Below are 20,696 nucleotides of genomic sequence, written 5' to 3'. Positions count from 1 at the left end.
TTACAACTGGTTTATAATAAATATTTTTAATGGTGCAAACCTTTTCTTGCCAATATATGTAGAAAGAGCTCATTTTTGGTTTGCTTTCCTTTAGTGCCCGAACAATAAAAGGTCATTATTGCATGCATCGTTATTTTTGCGTTCATAAAGCCAACTTTCTATTAAGCAGGATAGTTAAATAACTGCAATGGGAACTGTAAGTGTGACTGAGAACAGACCAAAGCAGGCTGATGTGTTAGCACTGCACAGAAATATTTTTCTTCATGAACAGCAATTTTATCAGAAGGCTGTCGGCACTGGTATACAAACTGAAACTCCTACAGAATCAATAAGGACAGCACTGTCTTTACTTAAAAGAGAAGAAGATGCTATTCCTCTCCATTTATTAAATGATTCAACATTGCGGTATGCCTGCAACTAATTAGTATGATCAACATAGTGCAGGGCAGGAACAAAAGCAGACCAGCCTCTGAGATGTGCTGATGTAAAAGCACACAGGAGTATACGTTTTAAAACCCTGTCCTATAACTTATAACCATTACGTACTGATCGTCCCTTGACAGAACTTAACATTTGTAAAACTGAATTTAATGTCATTTCTGATTAGGCCCGTCTCTGGGTATTAAAACTGACCACCAGAATTATTCACTTTGTATTCACTTAAATAACTTCCTTTCTTTAAGACTGTCTTATACTAAAGATTACAGAAAACAGAAGGTCAGTTGCTGACAAGAATGATACAGATGCACATAACAAGAACATATGAATGGCAAAGGAGAGAGGGAAATACAGGTATATTTGCTAAGTCATATACTTACCATTAGCACTGCAAAGTTACTGAAGTGTGTACTCTGAATGGTGGTAATATTGCCTGCAGAACTAATTATGTGGCACCCTTCTCCCCACCAGCCTCCATGTCCATCTAGAAGGTCAAAATCCCAGAAGGCTGCAATGGGGTCTATACCCCGTGCAAAGTGCCTCAACCCTATTGTAAGAGGGCTGGTGAGGTTTCCAAAACTGCACCCATCTGCAAAAGTAATGAACAGAATCAGAGATGGAGTGGAAAACCTTTAGTGATGAATGCTGTGTGAAGAGATCAAATACACTAAACTGTGGGGGAAAAAAAAGCAATAGACATATATGCCTAAGGGTCAAAATCAAAGGCAGTGCTCACATTCAGAAAAGTTTGCAATAGTATAAATAAATCTGGACATTTTAGTCGTATAATGTGTCCAAATGAGCTGATTGTCTTTCACAAAGCAGATTTTTTTTTGTTGTTTCAGATTCTTCAGTTACAACCAGTGCTACACTACTGCCCGTGTAACTGCAGAAATGGCTCAGTTTCGTGCTATGATTAACAGCTCAGACAATCTGCACTTTGAAAGTCACATTTAAACCTTTAAAAAATGATAACAGAAATAAAAGCACTATTCAGGATCGAGTAGAATTAGTAAAATTGCCTAGGTGAATAATTGATCAAAATAATTACTCATTAGGACATACAATACATCACGTTTAGACAAAAGCCTTTAACAACACCTGTTTTAAGCCCATTGTATCAGAAAGTATACTGGTAAGTATTGATACATGCAACAGGGCACTAGTCCCATTTCAAAAGCTGTATTTTTATCAGCATAGGACGGTAACATTGCAGTTTTCATTGTGAAGAGTAAAGCAAGATTCTTTCCTAGAGCACCGTGCTTTAAGAAACAAGCATCTGTAACAACAATGTCAACAAACAGTAGTCCAAAATTTGCATTCCAGTCATACAGCAAGCGCATTGCTCTGTTTGGAGGACAGTTTGAATAAAATCATGCAGATAGGAATAACTGCAAACATTTGTAGTAAAGAAAGAGACTGTGTTCAGCCTCTGAGCACACTGTACACTCTACTCCTCTGTTCTCTACATAAGCAAGTATAGCACAGCTTTTAGATTAAAGGAAACAATGCAGAACAGCTCCTTACCTATTTTAGCAAAAACAGCTGGTGTGGCAACCGTCCTACGTTTCCCATCATCAGCAAGACTTGATGAGTTTCCTGTGCTAGGAAAGAGTTTTCCATTCCGAAAGACAATAAACTGTAGCTTGCAAGTGGAGTTATCAACAGATTGCCAGGCTGAAGACTGAGAGAAGACAGACTGTGGCAAATGAACTGAAGCTACTGCTACAGCATTCTGTACAATGAGAAAAAAAAAGAAACATTTAAAATGCAAATCACAACAGGGTTGCTTTCATGATGTTTTAAACTCCTGTACAAGAAATGTATGCTGCCTTCCTTTTCCAACAGACTGGAAGCAACCAAAGAAGCACGAGCTGTAACCATGGGAATAGGATTGGTACAGTGCATATTAAAAGAGAAAACGTTTTGATTGAATGCGAGAGTCTATATGGTCAAGCTCCCTGCTGCAGAGGTGAGAATGGTTCTTACCGTGCCTGCTAGAGGGTCCATCAACACTGCAGATCTGATTTAAAGAGACAACCTCTACCAGGTTTTCTCCTTCACTTAAAACAGAATCAGACAACTTACATTATAACATTTCTCCAAAAGGGTACTTAAGGAGTATAAAAATAATGTTATTAATGCAAAAAAATTACATCAGCAGAGAACTGCAAGTGCAGTAAACAGATTTTATGAATATGGGTGGGTTTTTTTTTTGCTTCATATAAGGAAAATCAGTTAACTCTGTGCCTGAGTAAAGCAGGATTAAAAAATATTACCAGCATTAACATGAAAGAAGAAAACAAGACAGCAGTAGGAGAAAATGAATGAAGACTGTCAGCTCACTATAACGGTTTTGAGTTGTGAGTGTGTTATACACCCTTTTACAAGCAGATAATTCCCTCACAGCAGAGCTATAAAATACACCAAACATTACATTCTGAGGACTTCACTCATCAAGCATTTATTTTCCTGCCAGAGTAGCAAACTAATTATTAAAGACTGAGGTATTTACAAGAAAAAAAAACAAATGATGAGCAATGGGAAAATAAACAGGGAGTCTGTCCTGAGCCTTGAAGTGAAAAGTGTATGTATTTAAAAACAAACTACAAAATGTTCTAATTTGCATTTCCCCCAAGGGCAAAGTATAGCTTCTGTGCACATAATTTACATAGATTATCACACAGTTTACTCATAGCACATGTGCATTACCTCTTAGAGAAGTAAAACAATAATCTTCACAATCATGTAAACAAGCATGACATTAATACATGTCTGTGTAGTAGGAGAAATATACATGTGAGAAATTAAAGGTACACCAGACCTGAACAAACTAAAATTAATATGATAGACATCTAGTGACCTCATGACACTGAAATGCTTAAACAAACAGATAAGCCTTCTGTACCATTGTCTCTTTATTACTATGTGTATTTTGGGAAAGTTTTGCGATTTTAATAATTAAAATGCCCCAAAATTCTTCAACAAAATATGTATTCTGTCTAGGCACTGCATCTTATTAAAAATCAGATCAAGTAGCAACAGGGCATTTCTACATTAGATTTTAAAACTACTGTGAAAGCTTTAATTGGAATTAACTGAGCTAAATATCAAGCACTTGCCCTTAGATTGTTTCCACTGCCTAATTCACTAAAGCTGTCATAACTGGCTTTATCTCGTGCTTTTGAGAAAGACATATTTTACTCTTTGATACCCCAAGGTATCTGTATGTGTTGAACCTCTTATGATGCCATTTTGGCTTTAAAAGTTATCAATAAGTACGTACAGAATTTTTCAAAGTGTCATTTGTCAAATGTTAGATCACAGTTGAGGACTTACCTGGAGCTGTAGAAAAGTGTGAGGGAAGTTAGTGTGATTGTTACATTTATATTGGATTATTATTATTATTCTGTGTTGGAAAAAGCAATAACAATGACATATTAAATTATGCTAATCGCTTATTATACATAAAAAAATGAAAGCTAGAAGCATCTGAATGAGCTTATGATAATGAAACCAACAGCTAAAGGCATTGGGACAAGTAATAATGTGCTATGACTTGACAAATCCAGTTCTCTACAGCCCAAATAAATGTACAGATTTACAGCGCTTTTGCTAAGAGGGGAAACATCTAAATCATTGTGGTTCTCTGATCTCCACTGGGACTTATGGACACCAGTGTGAAAAAAGTAACAGTGCAGACATCTTGGCTTTGAGACTCTGGAGGTGTGGAAAAGAGGTTGCACACATCTGAAGCACAGAGAGCTGGCATATAGGTCTGATGACAACTTACACAGCTGGGGAAAGACCAAGGTTATGTCCACCCCTTACCTTCTCCCTATTTCCATGTCTCTGCCTACACAGAGATCCTTGTGCTATGCTGCGTAAAAGAAAGGAACCCAACACGGTGCTCCAAATCTTACCCACAAACAACCTCACCTCACAGAGGCAAAGTCAAACGCAGTGAAGAAAAGTTATGTAAAGCCTATGGATGGGTTTAGTGTGGGCTGGTCATACTGCATGAGCTGACTGAGTAAATTTCACACATGCAGTAACATCAAACAACTTACAGGACAAAAAGATGCACCTACAGAGAACAGATTTCCTCATTAGACTTCAGGAGAGTGTTTTTCCCATTTTGTCTCCTCAAAATATACCAAGAATATGAATACTCATAACTAATTATTAAAGATTCGCTAAATAATGTCTACAGTCACTTCCTAGAATACAATTTAATTGTGAATAGTGCCCTGTCTCTTATCTCAAATAATTTCTTTTGAGTACAGGCAGTCTGGTGAAATAAAGGGCAAAGGGACAAGGCTGTTTCTTGACTGGAGAAATGTACATGTAAAGTCAACTACTCACTGCACATCAAATATTTGTTTTACACAGAAATTCCTCAAAATTAAACATCAAACTGTCTGTTACAACAATATGCCTGCCAACAGGCTCCTGTGCTAGGATATTAATGAAAAATGCACACATTGCGATTGCCCACACAGTCACAATGCTGTCTATGAATAAATATTTATGAACAATTTCTAGCATGGAAGACATGTGAGAATCATCTTTTCAATAGCATTAGTCATTATTCACAGGAGAGGGATGACCAGTGCACTCAGCCAATCCCCACTGCTGTGGAAGGGAATGGGTGGAGTCTGATTGGAGTATCAGTCTTGAATTCTGCTAATCTTAACATGTGATGATGAGGAAGTCCATTTCCTACTCTTGCCTCAGTTTCCCTCTCATTTGATGAAATAAAAATGATGGTATTTCTTTTGTTCCATAGGCCAGAGATGAAGCACATTATGGGAACAGATTATTACAAAAGCCAATAAGATTAAAAGATAGAAATGTGAGCAAATGACAATGGTTCAGATACTTCAAAACCCACATAAATCATCTAATCAAAAAGTTAATTATTTGGACACCATATCACATCATGTAAGGTTTGACATTTCTAAGCATGCTTGTGCAGCATCAGGAAGCTGCTCCACCTCTAAGAGGGCAGAAGGAGCACCAGAAAAAAACACCATCAAGTGTTCTGCATAGCAGCTGCAGCTTTGCAATGACACAGGTCAGCACTGGCATCTCATATTTTCCCTGGAAAAGCTTAGATTTTGTGTCAGCAGTTTGCTAGCTAGGTTCAGACATTCTGTGAGCGTTTTCAAAACAGAATGTCAATAATCCCTTCAAGACCCCATTCCACTTTTAGTCCTATTAACTGGATTGTACTGACATTGATTAGAACAGGAAATCCTGAACATACTGTAGCCTTTTCTAAGGAACATTTCTCTTCTGGAACATCCAGCATTTTAAAATGAAAGTTGTCCCAAGACATCCACTCATTTGTACATAAATATGACAGAAATTTCAAAACCTCCCAGTCATCTTCTGTGTCATCTGCCCAGATACTTGAATATCTGCATTATGACCTATAGCCAGGAGAAGGCAGCTTATCAGCTCTAAACCAGCTCCAAGGATTATCCAGGAGGGCTCCTAGGAGTCCTGGCTCCTAAGTCATCTCGGAACCTAGGAAACATTCCAAAAAACCAAATGAACTGTTTTTTCAAACACTGTGAACCATAATTTACAAAAGTGTATTTTCCAAATACTTCTAAAGTTTTATTTTCTGCTTCAAATTCAAGAGTGGTTTTTTTTTAGCATGTGGAAATTTTCAAAATATCAATGCAACACAAACAGCACAAATAAATCTAGCTGGGTCCTACAAGTTCTAAAGGTGATTGGAAAATCGCATTCTAAAAAGAAAATGGCTTACTAAAAATGTTTTAAGGGAAAGATTTAAAGTGAAGTTTTTCCACAGGCAATTTATTCTGGTCAGCAGTCCATTCTTTACAACCAATTTTAGCATTAACAAGGAGCTTTTAAGCATTGAGGAAAGAGTCTTTTGCCTTAGGTGCCTCTGTGATATGTTGGCCCTTCTACATTCACAGTTCTTTTAAGAGACCTGCTCCCATTTTCACCATTGCCTCCCCATAATTATGTTCTACTTGTCTAAAACTCAGCATAATATTGAGAGACCTATTATCAGACAATCATTATCAAGGGAGATGCTTGGTAATCACCATGGAATAAAACGATTTTTTTTTCAGCAGCTCTTCCTTGCATGCGTTTTAATACTAGATTGGAGTTCACATACAGTGTTTCTGTTTGAGATAAAATATATTTCACAGGAGAGCATCCAATTTTGAGTCCTCAGCACCTTCATGAGGTATATTTTTCCAGTTGGCAATTTAACTTAAGAACCAGCAGCGCCTCGACAAACGGGCGGAAGAAAACCAACATGAAAAGGAGCGAATGAAATAACCTGATCACTTGGCAGAGAATTGGAAAAGCAGCTCCACTGCTTCCAGATTTTAAAAAAGCTGATTAAGTGTTTAATAGATTCAGATATAAGGTGACATATATTATATTAATTACATTATCAATGACGAACAAATTGACAGGTCCTAAAAGAGATAAGATTGATTTTCGACCCCCCCCTTTTTTTCAAGGGGATGTTAGTGCTGTTTAAACACAAATCTGGTACAGCCAAAAATGTAACACAAAATCACCTGCCTATTGAGATGAAATTGCTAAGCATGTTAGGATTATGTGATAAAGTCATTATGTAGTAATGCTGTAGTCCACATCCATCTCAATATCTGGAAATATAAGTACAAAGCCCAAGATACCATTGTTCTAGTCAGGCCTAAATGCTGTTTGAATGCATAGTGAAAATGTGGCATTGAAAAGAAAGACAGGCTAACTGTATGAAACTACAAATTTATCTTAATGTGTGATTAAATTTCTCACTAATTAATAATAAAGATTTCCTGGAGTCATGCTATAGAAAAGTTATGTTTAGCAAATAGCATGGAAATGTCAGAAAAACTGGTAATATAATATAATGTTGGAAAAACCTGATCATCAGGAGCCCTTTTTGTAATAAAAGTAAAAACAAAAGTTGTCTCCACATTAGGATTTTGCATTTCAAATTTGAAAACTTGGCAAACGCAGGAAACTAATTGAGAAAAGTTAACAAGACTTACAAGGTGAAGAATGGATAATCACATCAAAAAGAACAATGAATATAATCAGAAAGCTTATGAAAAGGACAAAACTTCACTGATCAGTGAAATAAAATAGTATTTTAAGCTTCTAGAAATAGCTGAATACAGTGATAACTGCCAAACGTGTTTTACATGCAACTGTTAAGTTCTTTAGGTCTATTGTAAAAACAGAAGAGGAAAATAGAGCTGCCATTCAGAAAGAATCAAGCAACACATATTTTATTAAACATCAATGAAAGTGTTGATGTTTACATAGAGACAATGTTAGGATCAATAAGAAGAACAAGAATAAAAATGTACCACAAAAGAATTCAAAATTACCACAAATGTCACTGTAAAATTCAGTAATAGCTGATTTTTTCATACAAATCCTTGAAATAATTGACATAACCAATCAAAGGAAAACTGTAATTTTGATTTTTAGATAGGAATCTATCAAGCTGGTCATAAAGCAATGATGACTGCTTTGTAAAATGATCTACAGTTAGGGTGAATGAGTAAACTATGTTTGGCATGTAGCTAATAGTATACACACGCATAAATTAGCAACTTCATTGCATAGTTCACATCACTCATAACCACTGTGGCCATATTGGTCTCTGTGTCCACAGACAGACCACTTTTAACAAGTTCAAAAGAGCTGACTGCTAAATTACATGAAAATATGGTGCCCTTTATGAACTCCTATACAGACCACTATGTCATGGTTCCTGTGTTCCAGCACGACATATTAAAGTTGCCTATGTGTTCATGCATTATTCCTCCAAACCACAGGTCACTATTTAGGACTTCATTATTAATATATGCATGAAAATATGTCAGGAACCATGACTGGTTTTTTCTTAAGAAAAGGAAAACATGGAATTCTACAACCAACAATTGACACATTAATATCATGAGGTGGAAAGAGAAAAAGGGGAGGAAAAAAAAATCTAAGAAAAAGATATCATACAGAGAGACATTGTAGTTTTACCTAAGGCAAATAATGCCAGACCCACAAGAGAGTGCTCCTTGATAAATGTTTTTCTCAACAGGACAAACAATTCACCTAATTTCTTTGGTCTTCAATAAAATATTGGATGATACATCAAAAAAACTTTAGCTGAGACATTGAGAATTAGTAAGAAATAGTATCAGGTGGAACAAGATAAAATTTACTTTGAAAGGTTGGAGTCAGACTTTCCAAAGTTTCTATGACAAACAGTTCAGAGACTTCCAATTTTTATTTAATGACCTTAAAACACAGAGGAATGTCACAGAAGACAAGGATCAAAATAATATATTTTACAAATATATAATGAGAATTTCTATTATAAGCTGGTCAAACAGACCACTTTGGAAAGTAACAGACGAGAAGGACCTGAAAGCACTGGTTGATCACAGGATGACTCAGAACCATTCTGATTTAATTGCAACCAAAAACCCCAAACACAGTCCTGAACATAGAAGACAAGACATTTCCATGAAAATACTCTGATTTTAAAGTCCTAACTAGAAACATACTACACAATTTTGATCAGCTGCAAGCAGGAAAATGCAGTCCAGAACAGAATGAATATAGAAGACCGTTAATAGGGTCACCATTTTAATGAATAATTTGTTTCACAAGTGCAGAGAAAAAGATCTTAGCTTTCTTAATCTAGCAAAATGAAAGAATAGCAGAAGAATAGCACCTAGGGAAGAAGAGGAGTCATGTGAGCAAACAACCAGCATGAGCACAAGGACAAAGAGAACACTTGTCAAGAGCAAAAACGCAGACTTGAATGTATGAAAATGCTTACTCGCCTTTATAGCAGAGGGGACAGGGCAGTTTTCAAAGATTGTGGACACACATCAAACTAAATTATCAATTATTGAGAGAGTATTTGAAAACTTTATGATAGAATTACACAATGCAGATAGAATTTTTTAATTTATTTATCTGTTCTACAAGAAGTGTCTAAAATTCCTTTTGAGAACTCATGAATTCTATGAATAAAGGAATTCTTGAACTTCCTAATTCTGCTTGCACCCCAAGTATATAGTTGACAGAGTTTGTAAAATTGTCAATAATAACAACAATAAAAGAGTTAAAAAAGGTATGCAGTCATAGTAGATCCACAACACTCACATCTGCAATAAAACACTGAACATAGAAAGGATATTATATTTTGGGGGGGAAACTAGAAAAAACTCTGCACATATATGAGCAGCAGTCAGTGAACTTGAAAACTGAGCTAGTTATTTAAAGTAGACATCTATTTTAGAAATCTTAAATGCCTAAAGCAAAAACAAACAGTTAAACATAGTTTTCACATAGACCAGTAAGGAATGAAGACTGAGGTATGTTTTATCACTTATCTTCCTACTTTTTGCCCTTAAAATTGAACAGATCGTTAGCACTTAAGTTACACAAGCTCAATCTCCTATATGGTGTGGTGGTTGACAGCAATATCTGTCACTTAACCATTAACTACTGATACTCAGATAACATTTCTAATATATAATCACATAAAAATTGAATCACCCTAATCACTACACTACCATTCCTTAAAAAGAATCTTAGATTTACTCTACCTGAAATAGAATATAAAATGAAGATATCCTTCATTCATGGTAGCATCAGTAGTAGCACTTCTGTGGCTACTATTTGTGGCTCTGAATAGAAGACCAAATCCACAATCTTGGATCTGGTAAGAATCTCCCATACCTTCAGGCTGCAGCTATAGCTAGGGCCATAATACTTAACTCCAAAACTGTGGTAACTTCAAAGAAAGCCTTTGAAACAGACCAAGTATCAGCTTAAACGGGTGACTCTGCAAAAGTCTCAACACAATGAACCTCAAACATTATTGCTCCAGAAGGTACAATGTAAGAACATGGAATAAGAGCCCAATTTGCAAAAGACTTATTGCTGATAATTTGTCGGTATATTTCTAGTGCATTCCAAAATAACACATCAGCAGTCTCATTTTAAGATTTACAAATTCTACCCAAGTTTTCACCTTTTATGGTGATGTGCATTTTGGCCAAATGTTGACAACAGGAATCAGCACTGTAAAGCACAAGAGAAATCATTATATCAGTTGAATTTTATATGAGAAACACTACATCATTTTGTTATAATGTCAGTTATTATTATATCTAATTAAGATTAATTAATCTAATTAAGATTAAGTGCTACGTGACTGCTTCAGGTCTGGGTTCCTTATTGCAAGCCAAGCAGAATCCACACAACACTTGCCATAATGCAGAAAGATATGCCAAAGGATCCATAAAACAGATCTTCCTTGGGAATGTAAGAATTGTTAAGGGTGGTTTATGAGTTTTCACCTGGAATTTAAATAGTTTGGAGAAAGAAGGTCCTTGATGTCTTAAAGGAGCTGGGTCAAACCCCAAAATTCACACTGTAAGTTTCTGCTCTTTTCCTCTAGTCCTACAGAGACTCACTGCAGCTTCATTTTAAAAAAGAATGTGGCAGTGTGCTCTACAAGACTCACCCTATTAAGAGTTTGGTTCATGGGGCCACCCTTCAGGACCTCTTAGAAATACTACATTTTCCTCTGAGCACCCTGGGATAAAGCAGGATTTTTCATTTCTATTTTTAAGCTCAGTTCATTTGTAGTTATTAAATATGTGAGATCTTTCTGGAAAGATAAGCATATCCAATCTTATTATTACCTCAATAAGACTGTGGTTTAAATTGTTGTACATGACAGGACAGGATGGGAATACAATAAATTGCAAGAATCTTAAAATAAAAACAGAAAACAATCTCGTGATCTGTCCATGTGGAAGAGTCGGCTACATAATTACAAAGCTATCACAATGGATCTTAGGAAGGGCATCATAATTATGCAGAATACCTAACTAACCAAATATTTTTCACAGCTCACTGAATTCAATTATACATAGAAACTGCCAATTTAGAAGAAGGAATCACGTGAATCGTAGCTTTGGTATATTGGCATGCAAGGTTGGGGGTTTTTGCCATGACCACTTTTAATTTATTTTTTTAACTAGGTGAATGGTGCTAAGGTAGGCCTTGTAACAGTCTTACTTCCTGCGTGGTCCATAGCTTAGTAACTATTGTACGTAAGAAACTATTAGGAACGGGAGCAAAGAGAATATTTCCCACTACTGTGACATAAAGTGTTAATAGAGGTTTTATTAAAGTTGGAGAAACACAATTTGATTAATGGAGTGCAGTAGCTAGCGTCACAGATTTTATAATTTTCCTAACATCTTAGATAATTTCTGTACATCCATTTATTGAATCTAAGTACACAGTGATGCAACCATTAGGCAATATAGTAATTTAAAATAACCGAATATTGCAACTATTTAATCACACTAGATGATAGGATTTCTAATTTCACTGATGTGATATTCACACTTAGTTAAGCTAGATAAATACGAAGTTCATTTAGCAACATTAAGTGGGAATGCAGTGAAAAAGATTAATTCAGAAATTTTTAATAAACTATTTTGATATGATTTTCCTGAGGCACAGTGAGTTTCCACATTTCACATAATTTAGAGAAGTCCACGTATTAAGTGTGTTTCTAGCGCTGCCTTGTCATAAAGATGACTGCAATGAAATGCTGACATTGCTGCTTGATGACTACTGAAACATTGCTCCTGTCTGATAATGAAGGAAAGCTGAAATGTCTGAAAACAATTTTAGCAATTTGGGTTTTTCAGTATTCTGCAGATTTTTGAATCATTTAGATATTATCCTCAGGAATGATCCCTATTGCTAACAAACAATTCAGACCCAGCATTTCTCTTGCCAGCCATAACTTGGGCAAGGCCCTTATTTCTAGAAGGGGATGTGAGATTACTACATTCCATTGCTCTGCAATATAGAAACAATTTCATGTAAGCACAGGTCACACCTCCCTTCAATCCATTATAAGATACAAAGGTCAAGAAGATACGTCTCCTCAAGAGGAAACCAGACAATGTAAAAAAAGTGAGTAAAAACAGTACCAGTAGGAGAGGTTAGGAGTCACAGAAGTGTCTTCACGTGGGGATGGAAGTAGCCAAGGTCTCCAGATCTGAGTTGCATGGTGATAAAATGGATGTGTATCAATGATGACAAGCGACATTTTAAGAGAATTTTTATAACTAAGATTTTGAGTACGAAGAAGACAGACACTTCACTGCTGCTAGCACCAGTAATTAGTAGCTGCTGCTCTGCAAAGCTCCCATGCAAAGGGCATACCCTGCTCCATCTTGCACACATCTTGAGATTATGGTCCACCCAATGTGTACACAAAAGATATCGAGATCAATAGGACAAGAAACGTTCAAGTTAGAATTTCTTCTTTAAAGTCCAGTTCTGGGCAAAATGCATGCTGAACACTTAATTACAGCAAAATCAACTATATATTTGGCACATATGTTTGTGTGTGAAATGAGAGACCATAGGTATTAAAAGGGATTTAGCCAAGGCAACAGTTACATGAACTAATTATGAGCATTAGTGGGTCCAAATTTGTGCCGCCATGGTGATGTGAGCCTTTGTTTCTGACTTGAGAACTGGCTAGAAAAGGAATGGAGGAGTTGCCTGGGAAGAAAGTTGCCCATTTGTTAACAGCAGTGCCCCTTTCCAAGCCATTCTATTCTTGTGTTAGATATAGAAAACGGGTATTTTCTGAGGAATAGTATATTCCCCTATTCCTTAGGGTAAATTGTTGTTCTTGTACATATGGTATTTGCAGATATAAAACAACAATCTAATGCGGAGCGATGAGGAAGTTTTAAATATATAAGGCACTGTGGGATGTATACCTAAGTACACTATATGTATAGGTCATGTGAAAGTGACAGTCCTTTGGTTCAGCTGGAAAGCATTCAGAGCCAACAGAACACTTTCACCTCCAGCTGAATCCCTTGTACTCTCACTGACCTCATCATAGATTACTAGTTTATATGGACAGACTCCTTAGCCCAGAACACATGTATTCTAACAAGCACCTTTGAGATGAGATGCCAAAAAAGGTCACTTGAGACTTCTTACATAGTACATGAATACAGCTGAGGTCTGAAATGACTCTAGGAGGAGCATCCCCTCATTCCCATTCAGTGACTGTTAATGAAGATTCCTATTATAATACAACACATGTCTAATTATTCATTTAAATAGTGAAATAGGTGCTAGGCTACCTGAAGCCAGATGGGATGAAACTCATATAGGAATATAAGAGATTGAGAACTAAGAACTTGTATCATCCTTCTCTCCACATTTCTTAGATCAAACAAAAGGAAACAACAGTAATTTTAAGTCTTCCAGTTGCAAAGCTGCTTTCAGTTTGCAGTGTACCACAGGAGTGGATGTGAAAGCATAGCCTTTTTGTTTTGCTCATGGCTTTTGAATTAATACAACTTTCCAAGTATTAGTGCTGCAGGGCCTGTATACTGAAAAAGCAGCAGCAACATGTTCATTAAAAATAGCGGTCTGTATGCCATGAAGGGTTCAGTTTTTAAATCTTGTACATTAGTTATATAAGCAGCAAATTTGCAATTTAATCGGGAGAAAATGAATTGGTTTACATTGTTATATATCAGCAGTCACAATGGTTTGAATATTTTGGGTCTACCCCTCTTGCTCTACTGATTTCCTAATCTTTTTTTCAGTTAAAGGTCAATTCTTCTGGCATCAGTATGTTCAATGCGCTCACAAATTTGTACCAAAGGCCTTTATTCTAACGGGCTTCATTTTATCAGTCAGACACATCAGTAGTGTGTATAATTCAGTCTTTCTCAAGGGCTTGCACTGCCAAATTTGACTGATTTTTTTTTTTTTCAAGTGTGTTATCATTCTTGCTGAATCACTTCCAGTCTCCTATTAAACTGATATGCCTTTATTTTCGGCAGTAGCACTGTTCATTTTCTATCATAAAAACTTAATATGTTCACCATTTCACTGTCTGTTTCTTCTGGACTCCCTGGTTTTACTTTCTGCATAAAATAGGATGGGAGTACTTTGCTGAATCTTGCACATGCATTTCTGGACTCTTACCACTGATGCTACCAGATGCCAGTATGAGTACCTGAGTGTACAAATTAATTATTTAAGATTGAGGATCTCAAATAAACGTGCTCAAGGAGGGAAAGAGAAAGAAAATCAATACAGAAAAAAACCCGAGTTTCTCATGTCAACTGAGGAACTAACATCATGTACAAAATGAATAACTAACATTATTAACTGAAAGGCAGTGTATTTGAGAAAAAAACTGGCAGAGTCCCAGATTGTCTATCTCAGCAACAAGACTGAGGTGTGGTGGGTTTTTTTCATCATCAGGAATCCTGTGTCTGGGAAGCCCTATATGCCTACAACAATATGAAAACACTGCTGCCAAGGGCAGAGACTCTACTAGAAACTCTATTCCCATTTTCTCTGGCTATTGTCTAACATAAAGGAGAAGCATTTTTTATACTAATATGAGGGCCTAGATAGAAAAAAAAATAATTTAACAAACTGTCAAACTTATTTTGACCCTACTTCCCCAGCTACACATAGACTAATCAGGTTTTGTATGTTTCATACAGGACACATGACTTGGAAAGCAAAGGTCTTGAAAAGAGCATTAAGGAAATTTTCAACTTAAAAAAATTGAACTTCAAATAATGTCCTATTTTCTTCCATGCATAAATGCAAAAAATAATAATTGATTGTCCACTTTGTGCTGTCCTAAACTTTGATGTTCCTACATGTCTTCAATAAATCTACATTAAAACTGCAGTGACAAATACCTTCACAAGACAACAAAACCGTTCCACTTGTTATAAAGATCTTGCAGTCAGTCTTATAATTTTATATCCTTGTGGCTTTTTTGAGGGACACACCAAAAACATATACTCTGTATAGCTCTGATATCCTCTAGGTTTTTAGATTTTTTTTCTTTCTTTTTGGTAATATCTCTGTTCAGAAGCAATAAGCCAAAAATGATGCAGTCTGCATGTCTGAACAACAGCATTTTTTTGCTTTGTAACCTTGACATGGGGAATGCAAGATACTTGTACTCACTAAGCCATGGTCTATTCAGCATCATTGTGTTAGCATTACTCACCAAGTGGAATTAAAAACTGCACTACAGTTACCATGACAACCAGCTGTCTCCCACATACAGCATCAGTTTGAATTTGTGCAGACCATTTCTAACAATGATTTAAGTCAACAATTCCAGTATTACCCTACGGTAAAAATCTGGTTTAAAAACAAATAAATATTTTCAGTTTCACACTACTTAGCTCAATACATTAATTCCAAGTATGGCCTGTGAGATCTTCAGACTGCTGCAGTGACTTTTCATAGAAATTAAATTAATGGCAGTCTTCTGGTCAATACACAGTTGAGGAGCACTTAAATTCTTGATGCAATGAACATGTAAGAAGTATATGGAGGAGAGAAGGCATGGCATTCATAGCAGAGTTTATGGGGAAAATACATTTGAATATCTTTGTTAATGCTTTTCAAAATTTACATCTGAATGATGCTGTTGATTACCTTGGGTAAAATCACTATCATCATCAGTGTACGCTCACTATGCAGATTCTTACTAGAAAATAAAAGTGTAACACACTTTCATCCAAAAGTATCAGCCAGAAATCATGCATTGGGAAAATAACCTGAAATGTGGAACATATTTCCTAGGTCAGGGAATTCTAAAATAAGTTCCTTTTCCAGTAAATGTGGTGAGGTTTTTGGTGGGTTTGGTTTTGGTAATCAACTTACATGTATAGAGAAGTTCCAGATACTTTTGAAGAAGTTGAGCTATAAAGAAGAGTGGGAACAGAAGTATGCCAAATCCATATTTTATGTATATATACTGTCTAGTGAGACATCATACAATTACATATCTGGCCATTAGCATGAAATAGTCACCTGGCAGTTTTCAGTCCCTTTCAACCACAAAGCATTCTTTCAGTAGAGGATGGTCAATTTTGATTAAGATTCTTAGCCTGGATAAAACAAAAAAGGATCAGAGGAAACCTTATCCCTCTCTATCTAAAAGGAGGTTGTAGTGACGTGGGCATCGGTCTCTTCTTCCAATTAACAAGTGATAGGACAAGTGGAAAAGGCCTCAGGTTGTGTCAGGAGAAGTTCAGATTGAACATTAGGAAAAAAGACACTGGAACAGGCTGCCCAGGGAAGTGGTAGAGTCACCATCCCTGGAGGCACAGGTGAACAGGTCTGCTTGCAGAACAGTAGGATGTATTGTTATGAGGAGAGGGAAAACATGATCTCGCATACTACCATAAAAATTCGTAATTGTTCATTTGTATATTGAGTGTGGGGAGAGGGTGGAAAACAAATGCTGAAAATAAGATGGTTAAGCTATTAGAAATGTAAAGTTAATGAAGCAATAATTGTATTTTTAATGTAAGAAATTATTAAAAAAAAAAATAAAAATCCAAGGCAGACAATTTAAAGAGAGCCTTGTATTTACTAAAGAAGCCACTAATGCTACATACTGAAGTATGGACATATCAATGATATATCCTCCACTTGTCCTTCTGGAAGCAAGTGCCACAACTGAACATTACTGCAGATTTCTCAGTTAGTATATAGTATAGCACTTGTTGCATCACAGAACATGTCAGAAAAGAAAGCTGGATGAATATAAATGTAATGCATTTAAAATGAAAACATTCAGAGGATATAAGGAATAGGATGCCATTATAAGTAATTTAGTCTGTGATTGAGAGTTTTGGATTGAATGTAATGCTTTCAGTTTTAAATAATTTCATTTATGAGGGAATGCTGGTCAGAGGACAAAATCAGGAAAATAGTCTAATCATAGAATCATATCTAAAAGATTGAGGAAGGAAGTAACACAGAAATGCATTCAGTCCTGGATCGCAGTGGACACATTTGTTATCAGTGACAAGTAATGTGAAATCAAGCACAAACTGAAATCAAACCTTTCTTTAAGGTTATACTAAACTGAACTGACAGGAACGCTGCATGCAAGGAAGAAAAAGAAATTGATTTCTATAGAGCACTTCGATCTCCAACAATAGGAGTGCATAATGTTTAAATGTTAAAATGGAAGATTTCAAGGCAGAAAAGAGCTAGAAAGCAAGAGAAGAATAAAATATAACCTGAGGCTCCAAATCCACGAGCCCAGACAGGAACATTTTTTTTTGCCAGCAAAAAGGCTGCACAGTCAAAGGTAAACGACAATGGGAAAACAAATACGATTGTTGCTGGAATTCAACAGATCTGTAGCAATCCATTAACTCTTAGACTGAGCTGCAGTGTAATATCATAAAATAAAATTAAGTAAAAGTAAATCAAGATGACAGTATAGGCAGACATGAATAATTTTGCCCTGCGGCTGAGTGTATACCCCTGTGTCAAAGATGCCTTAATGGGGTGAAAACTGCATTGCAAACAATTAATGGATGTTTTCTGGTTTTATTTCTAAAGTCGGGGAAAATGTCTTTCAGATATCAATTTCAAAAACAGAAAAAAAAAAATGCAGTCTCACCACTTCATTCCTCTAAAACAGGACTTCAGATATTTTTTTATAAGCTTGCCAGAACCATGCTTCTTGAGCACAGTAGACTTGCAGGCGTGTCAGCACTAATGTTTTAGTTTAGATTTGGAACAGTAATCTGATATTCAGATACTGTTTTCAAAATGTTTCGACACAAACTTGCCTCTGAACTTGTTTTTCCACAGATCTAGAAAGGCTGGCATTTTCATGCAGATACCTTCTATTGTACTTGATATACACACTGGCTCTGCTAACTGCTATACTGTCATGATACCAATTCACGCCAATGTGTGTCCAGTACTACAGAGGTACAGCCTATTGGGAAAGCGCCTATGGCCCCCATCCTTCAGCTTTCATGAGTTGAACAACTAACATTCATTTAAAAAAGAAAACAACAAACCAACAAAGAACCAAAACCACACTGAATTTAAGTGGAAAGTTCAAACCCACAATTTTAAAGTCCTTTCTTAAAACAGGTGATCTTGCTAACAAAATATACAGCTTACAAACGCTTTAACTATGCACCAGTTAAAAGGGAAAACTGCTCCTATAGTTATATATTATCTCACAACATTCTGATTTTCTGAAATCATGGATCAAAGGATCACTATTCTCATAGGAACAGACAACTGTGAAGCTCAAAATCAATGGGTAGATGTCAGAGTAGAATTTTGCCTACTGCTCTGTTAGAGTATTTAATATGTTGCATGGAGGATTATATGACACAAGATAAAAGAGAAGGATCATCTCTATGGAAACACTATGGTCTGCTTCATCACTAGTGGATAGCTCTGAAACGAACTATCCAAATTTTACAAGGCAGTCCAGTAATCTAACGATTTAAAACTAGTGCCTGCATAACCAAAATGGAAGTATAAAATGGTTCACACTAATTGCCTGGGAGATTTTACCAGCCACAACCACCACAGAGGTGATTAAACCTTTAATTGTTCTTTGGCCTTAGAGTGCATAACGTCCCCAAGGCTCCTTTCACTATACTGTCTATTTCAAGAATTAGAAGTAAACTGTCATAGCTGACATCACTGACAGATGACTTAATTTTACACATATAGTACAATCTTAGGAACTGACTCAGTAATTTCAGCTCTAAATTATGAGTATTTGAAATTGAAGTCCACTAAAAAAATAAAATAAAAATATTATGCTAAAATTGTATTGTTTTAATCAGCAGCTTGACTCCTAATCATATTTATTCATGATGCAATTCCTTAGTTTGGTGCCAAGGCATTATTTTTTAATTTTCATCAGCCCAGACATAAAACAGCAAAAGGCAGAATAAACTGTCTTCTGCTTCTCCTTGTGCATCACCAGACTTGTACTGGAGTACCCAGTGCATTGAAACTACAAAAAAAACCCACCATATCTGAGATGGTAATTGAGTAGTGGCATATTCTGAGCAGTTAAAAATGTTAGGTTTTGATTTAAAACACACTCTAAAGCATAGACTTTAAAGTATATCATAACTGGTAATGACTTAGTCCAGAAAAAAAAGTCTAAGCATTGGTACAGATTCAAAGTGCTGTACAAGAACTCATTGAAGTAACCTTAAAATCATCTAGTTTCAACCCTCCCTGACATGGGCAGGGACACCTCCCACTAGACCAGGCTGCTCGAGTCCTCATCCAGCCTGGTTTTAAATACATTCAGGGAAGAGGTCCCCACAACTGAAGACTGGTGTGAGTTAAAATAACAGACCTGGGAAAAGGACACCCAGAAGACAGAAACTGGACTAAGTGAAGTTCATAGAGAAAATGAGAGCCAGGAATAATCAACTTCTATTCAATTACATTCTTTTTCTGAATTAATTTTGGTCTTGTCCTCCATATCTCTTCCATCTGTCTCCTGCTCTCAGTGACAGGTTCTATAACTGACATACTGTATACTGTTTTTATAGCTGCAAAAGATGGTGATTATAGTGTGCACAATTATTTTAAATCTCAAATTCATTTTACATGAAATTTTAACTATGTTATTTTCATTCCTGTCTTTTTTTTTTTTTTTTTACAGGTCTGCAGTGGGCATGCACTGGATTCAAAGCTTTGCAAATGCAGATTTAGACCTATGTTTACAATATGATTTTGAATCTATCCAAGAGGCTTTACGAAATAACCACTAAGTTGTCAGCAGTCAGCAACTGACACTTTCTAGAGTACTAAGTTGACTTCACCTGGGTCAGAAGGAATCATCTATGTGGCTTAGTTAGGTCTTTCTGTTTGCAATATTCTTCTCACACAAGTTGCTCTCTTGGGAATTAGAAAGTGAAAACTGGATGCCATCAAACATTTTTGTTTCTATTCTGCTCTCATTTACATGATGGTTTCTGTTGGGTTTTTTTGGAATAGTTTCTATGTATGTCATCTATTTGAACTGTTACTTATAGATATAATCAGTCTATGCACACTTTGTCATTTTCATGAAGCATTCATAATTAAAGTAGCCCTCAATTGTCTGAGAGAATTAGCATCTATATCTAATTTTAATTAGGGGGGGTACTAGATAGTCTGCTATGTTCTTGACCAGTTATCCTCTGCCTATGCCCATCTTAAGATGGAGGATCTGACTTCTGATTGAATCTCCATACAACATAGTACAAATGAAAAAACTGAGAGGACAAGAAATAAAGACAATCAAACTCCAAAATTCTCAAACTTAGCACTGTCAGCATGGAACTAAA

At 36.1% G+C, this 20,696-nt stretch overlaps 1 protein-coding gene across 3 annotated transcripts in view; it reads right to left on the bottom strand.

Annotated features, from left to right (window-relative positions):
- Window positions 1–20,696, bottom strand: part of ADGRA1 (adhesion G protein-coupled receptor A1) — a 255,796-nt gene that overhangs the window by 49,309 nt on the left and 185,791 nt on the right. For all 3 annotated transcript variants that reach the window (XM_054163535.1, XM_054163533.1, XM_054163534.1), the window contains 2 exons: window positions 1,966–2,173; window positions 819–1,027 (listed from right to left, as the gene is read on the bottom strand). In XM_054163535.1, the coding sequence (XP_054019510.1) occupies window positions 819–1,027; window positions 1,966–2,173 (417 nt within the window). The remainder of the gene's footprint in view (window positions 1–818; window positions 1,028–1,965; window positions 2,174–20,696) is intronic.

The sequence above is a fragment of the Dryobates pubescens genome, chromosome 8 (assembly GCF_014839835.1).
Source record: "Dryobates pubescens isolate bDryPub1 chromosome 8, bDryPub1.pri, whole genome shotgun sequence".
Lineage (NCBI taxonomy): Eukaryota > Metazoa > Chordata > Aves > Piciformes > Picidae > Dryobates > Dryobates pubescens.
Note: the sequence above shows the minus strand (reverse complement) of the source record. Positions and strands in the feature narration are given on the sequence as shown.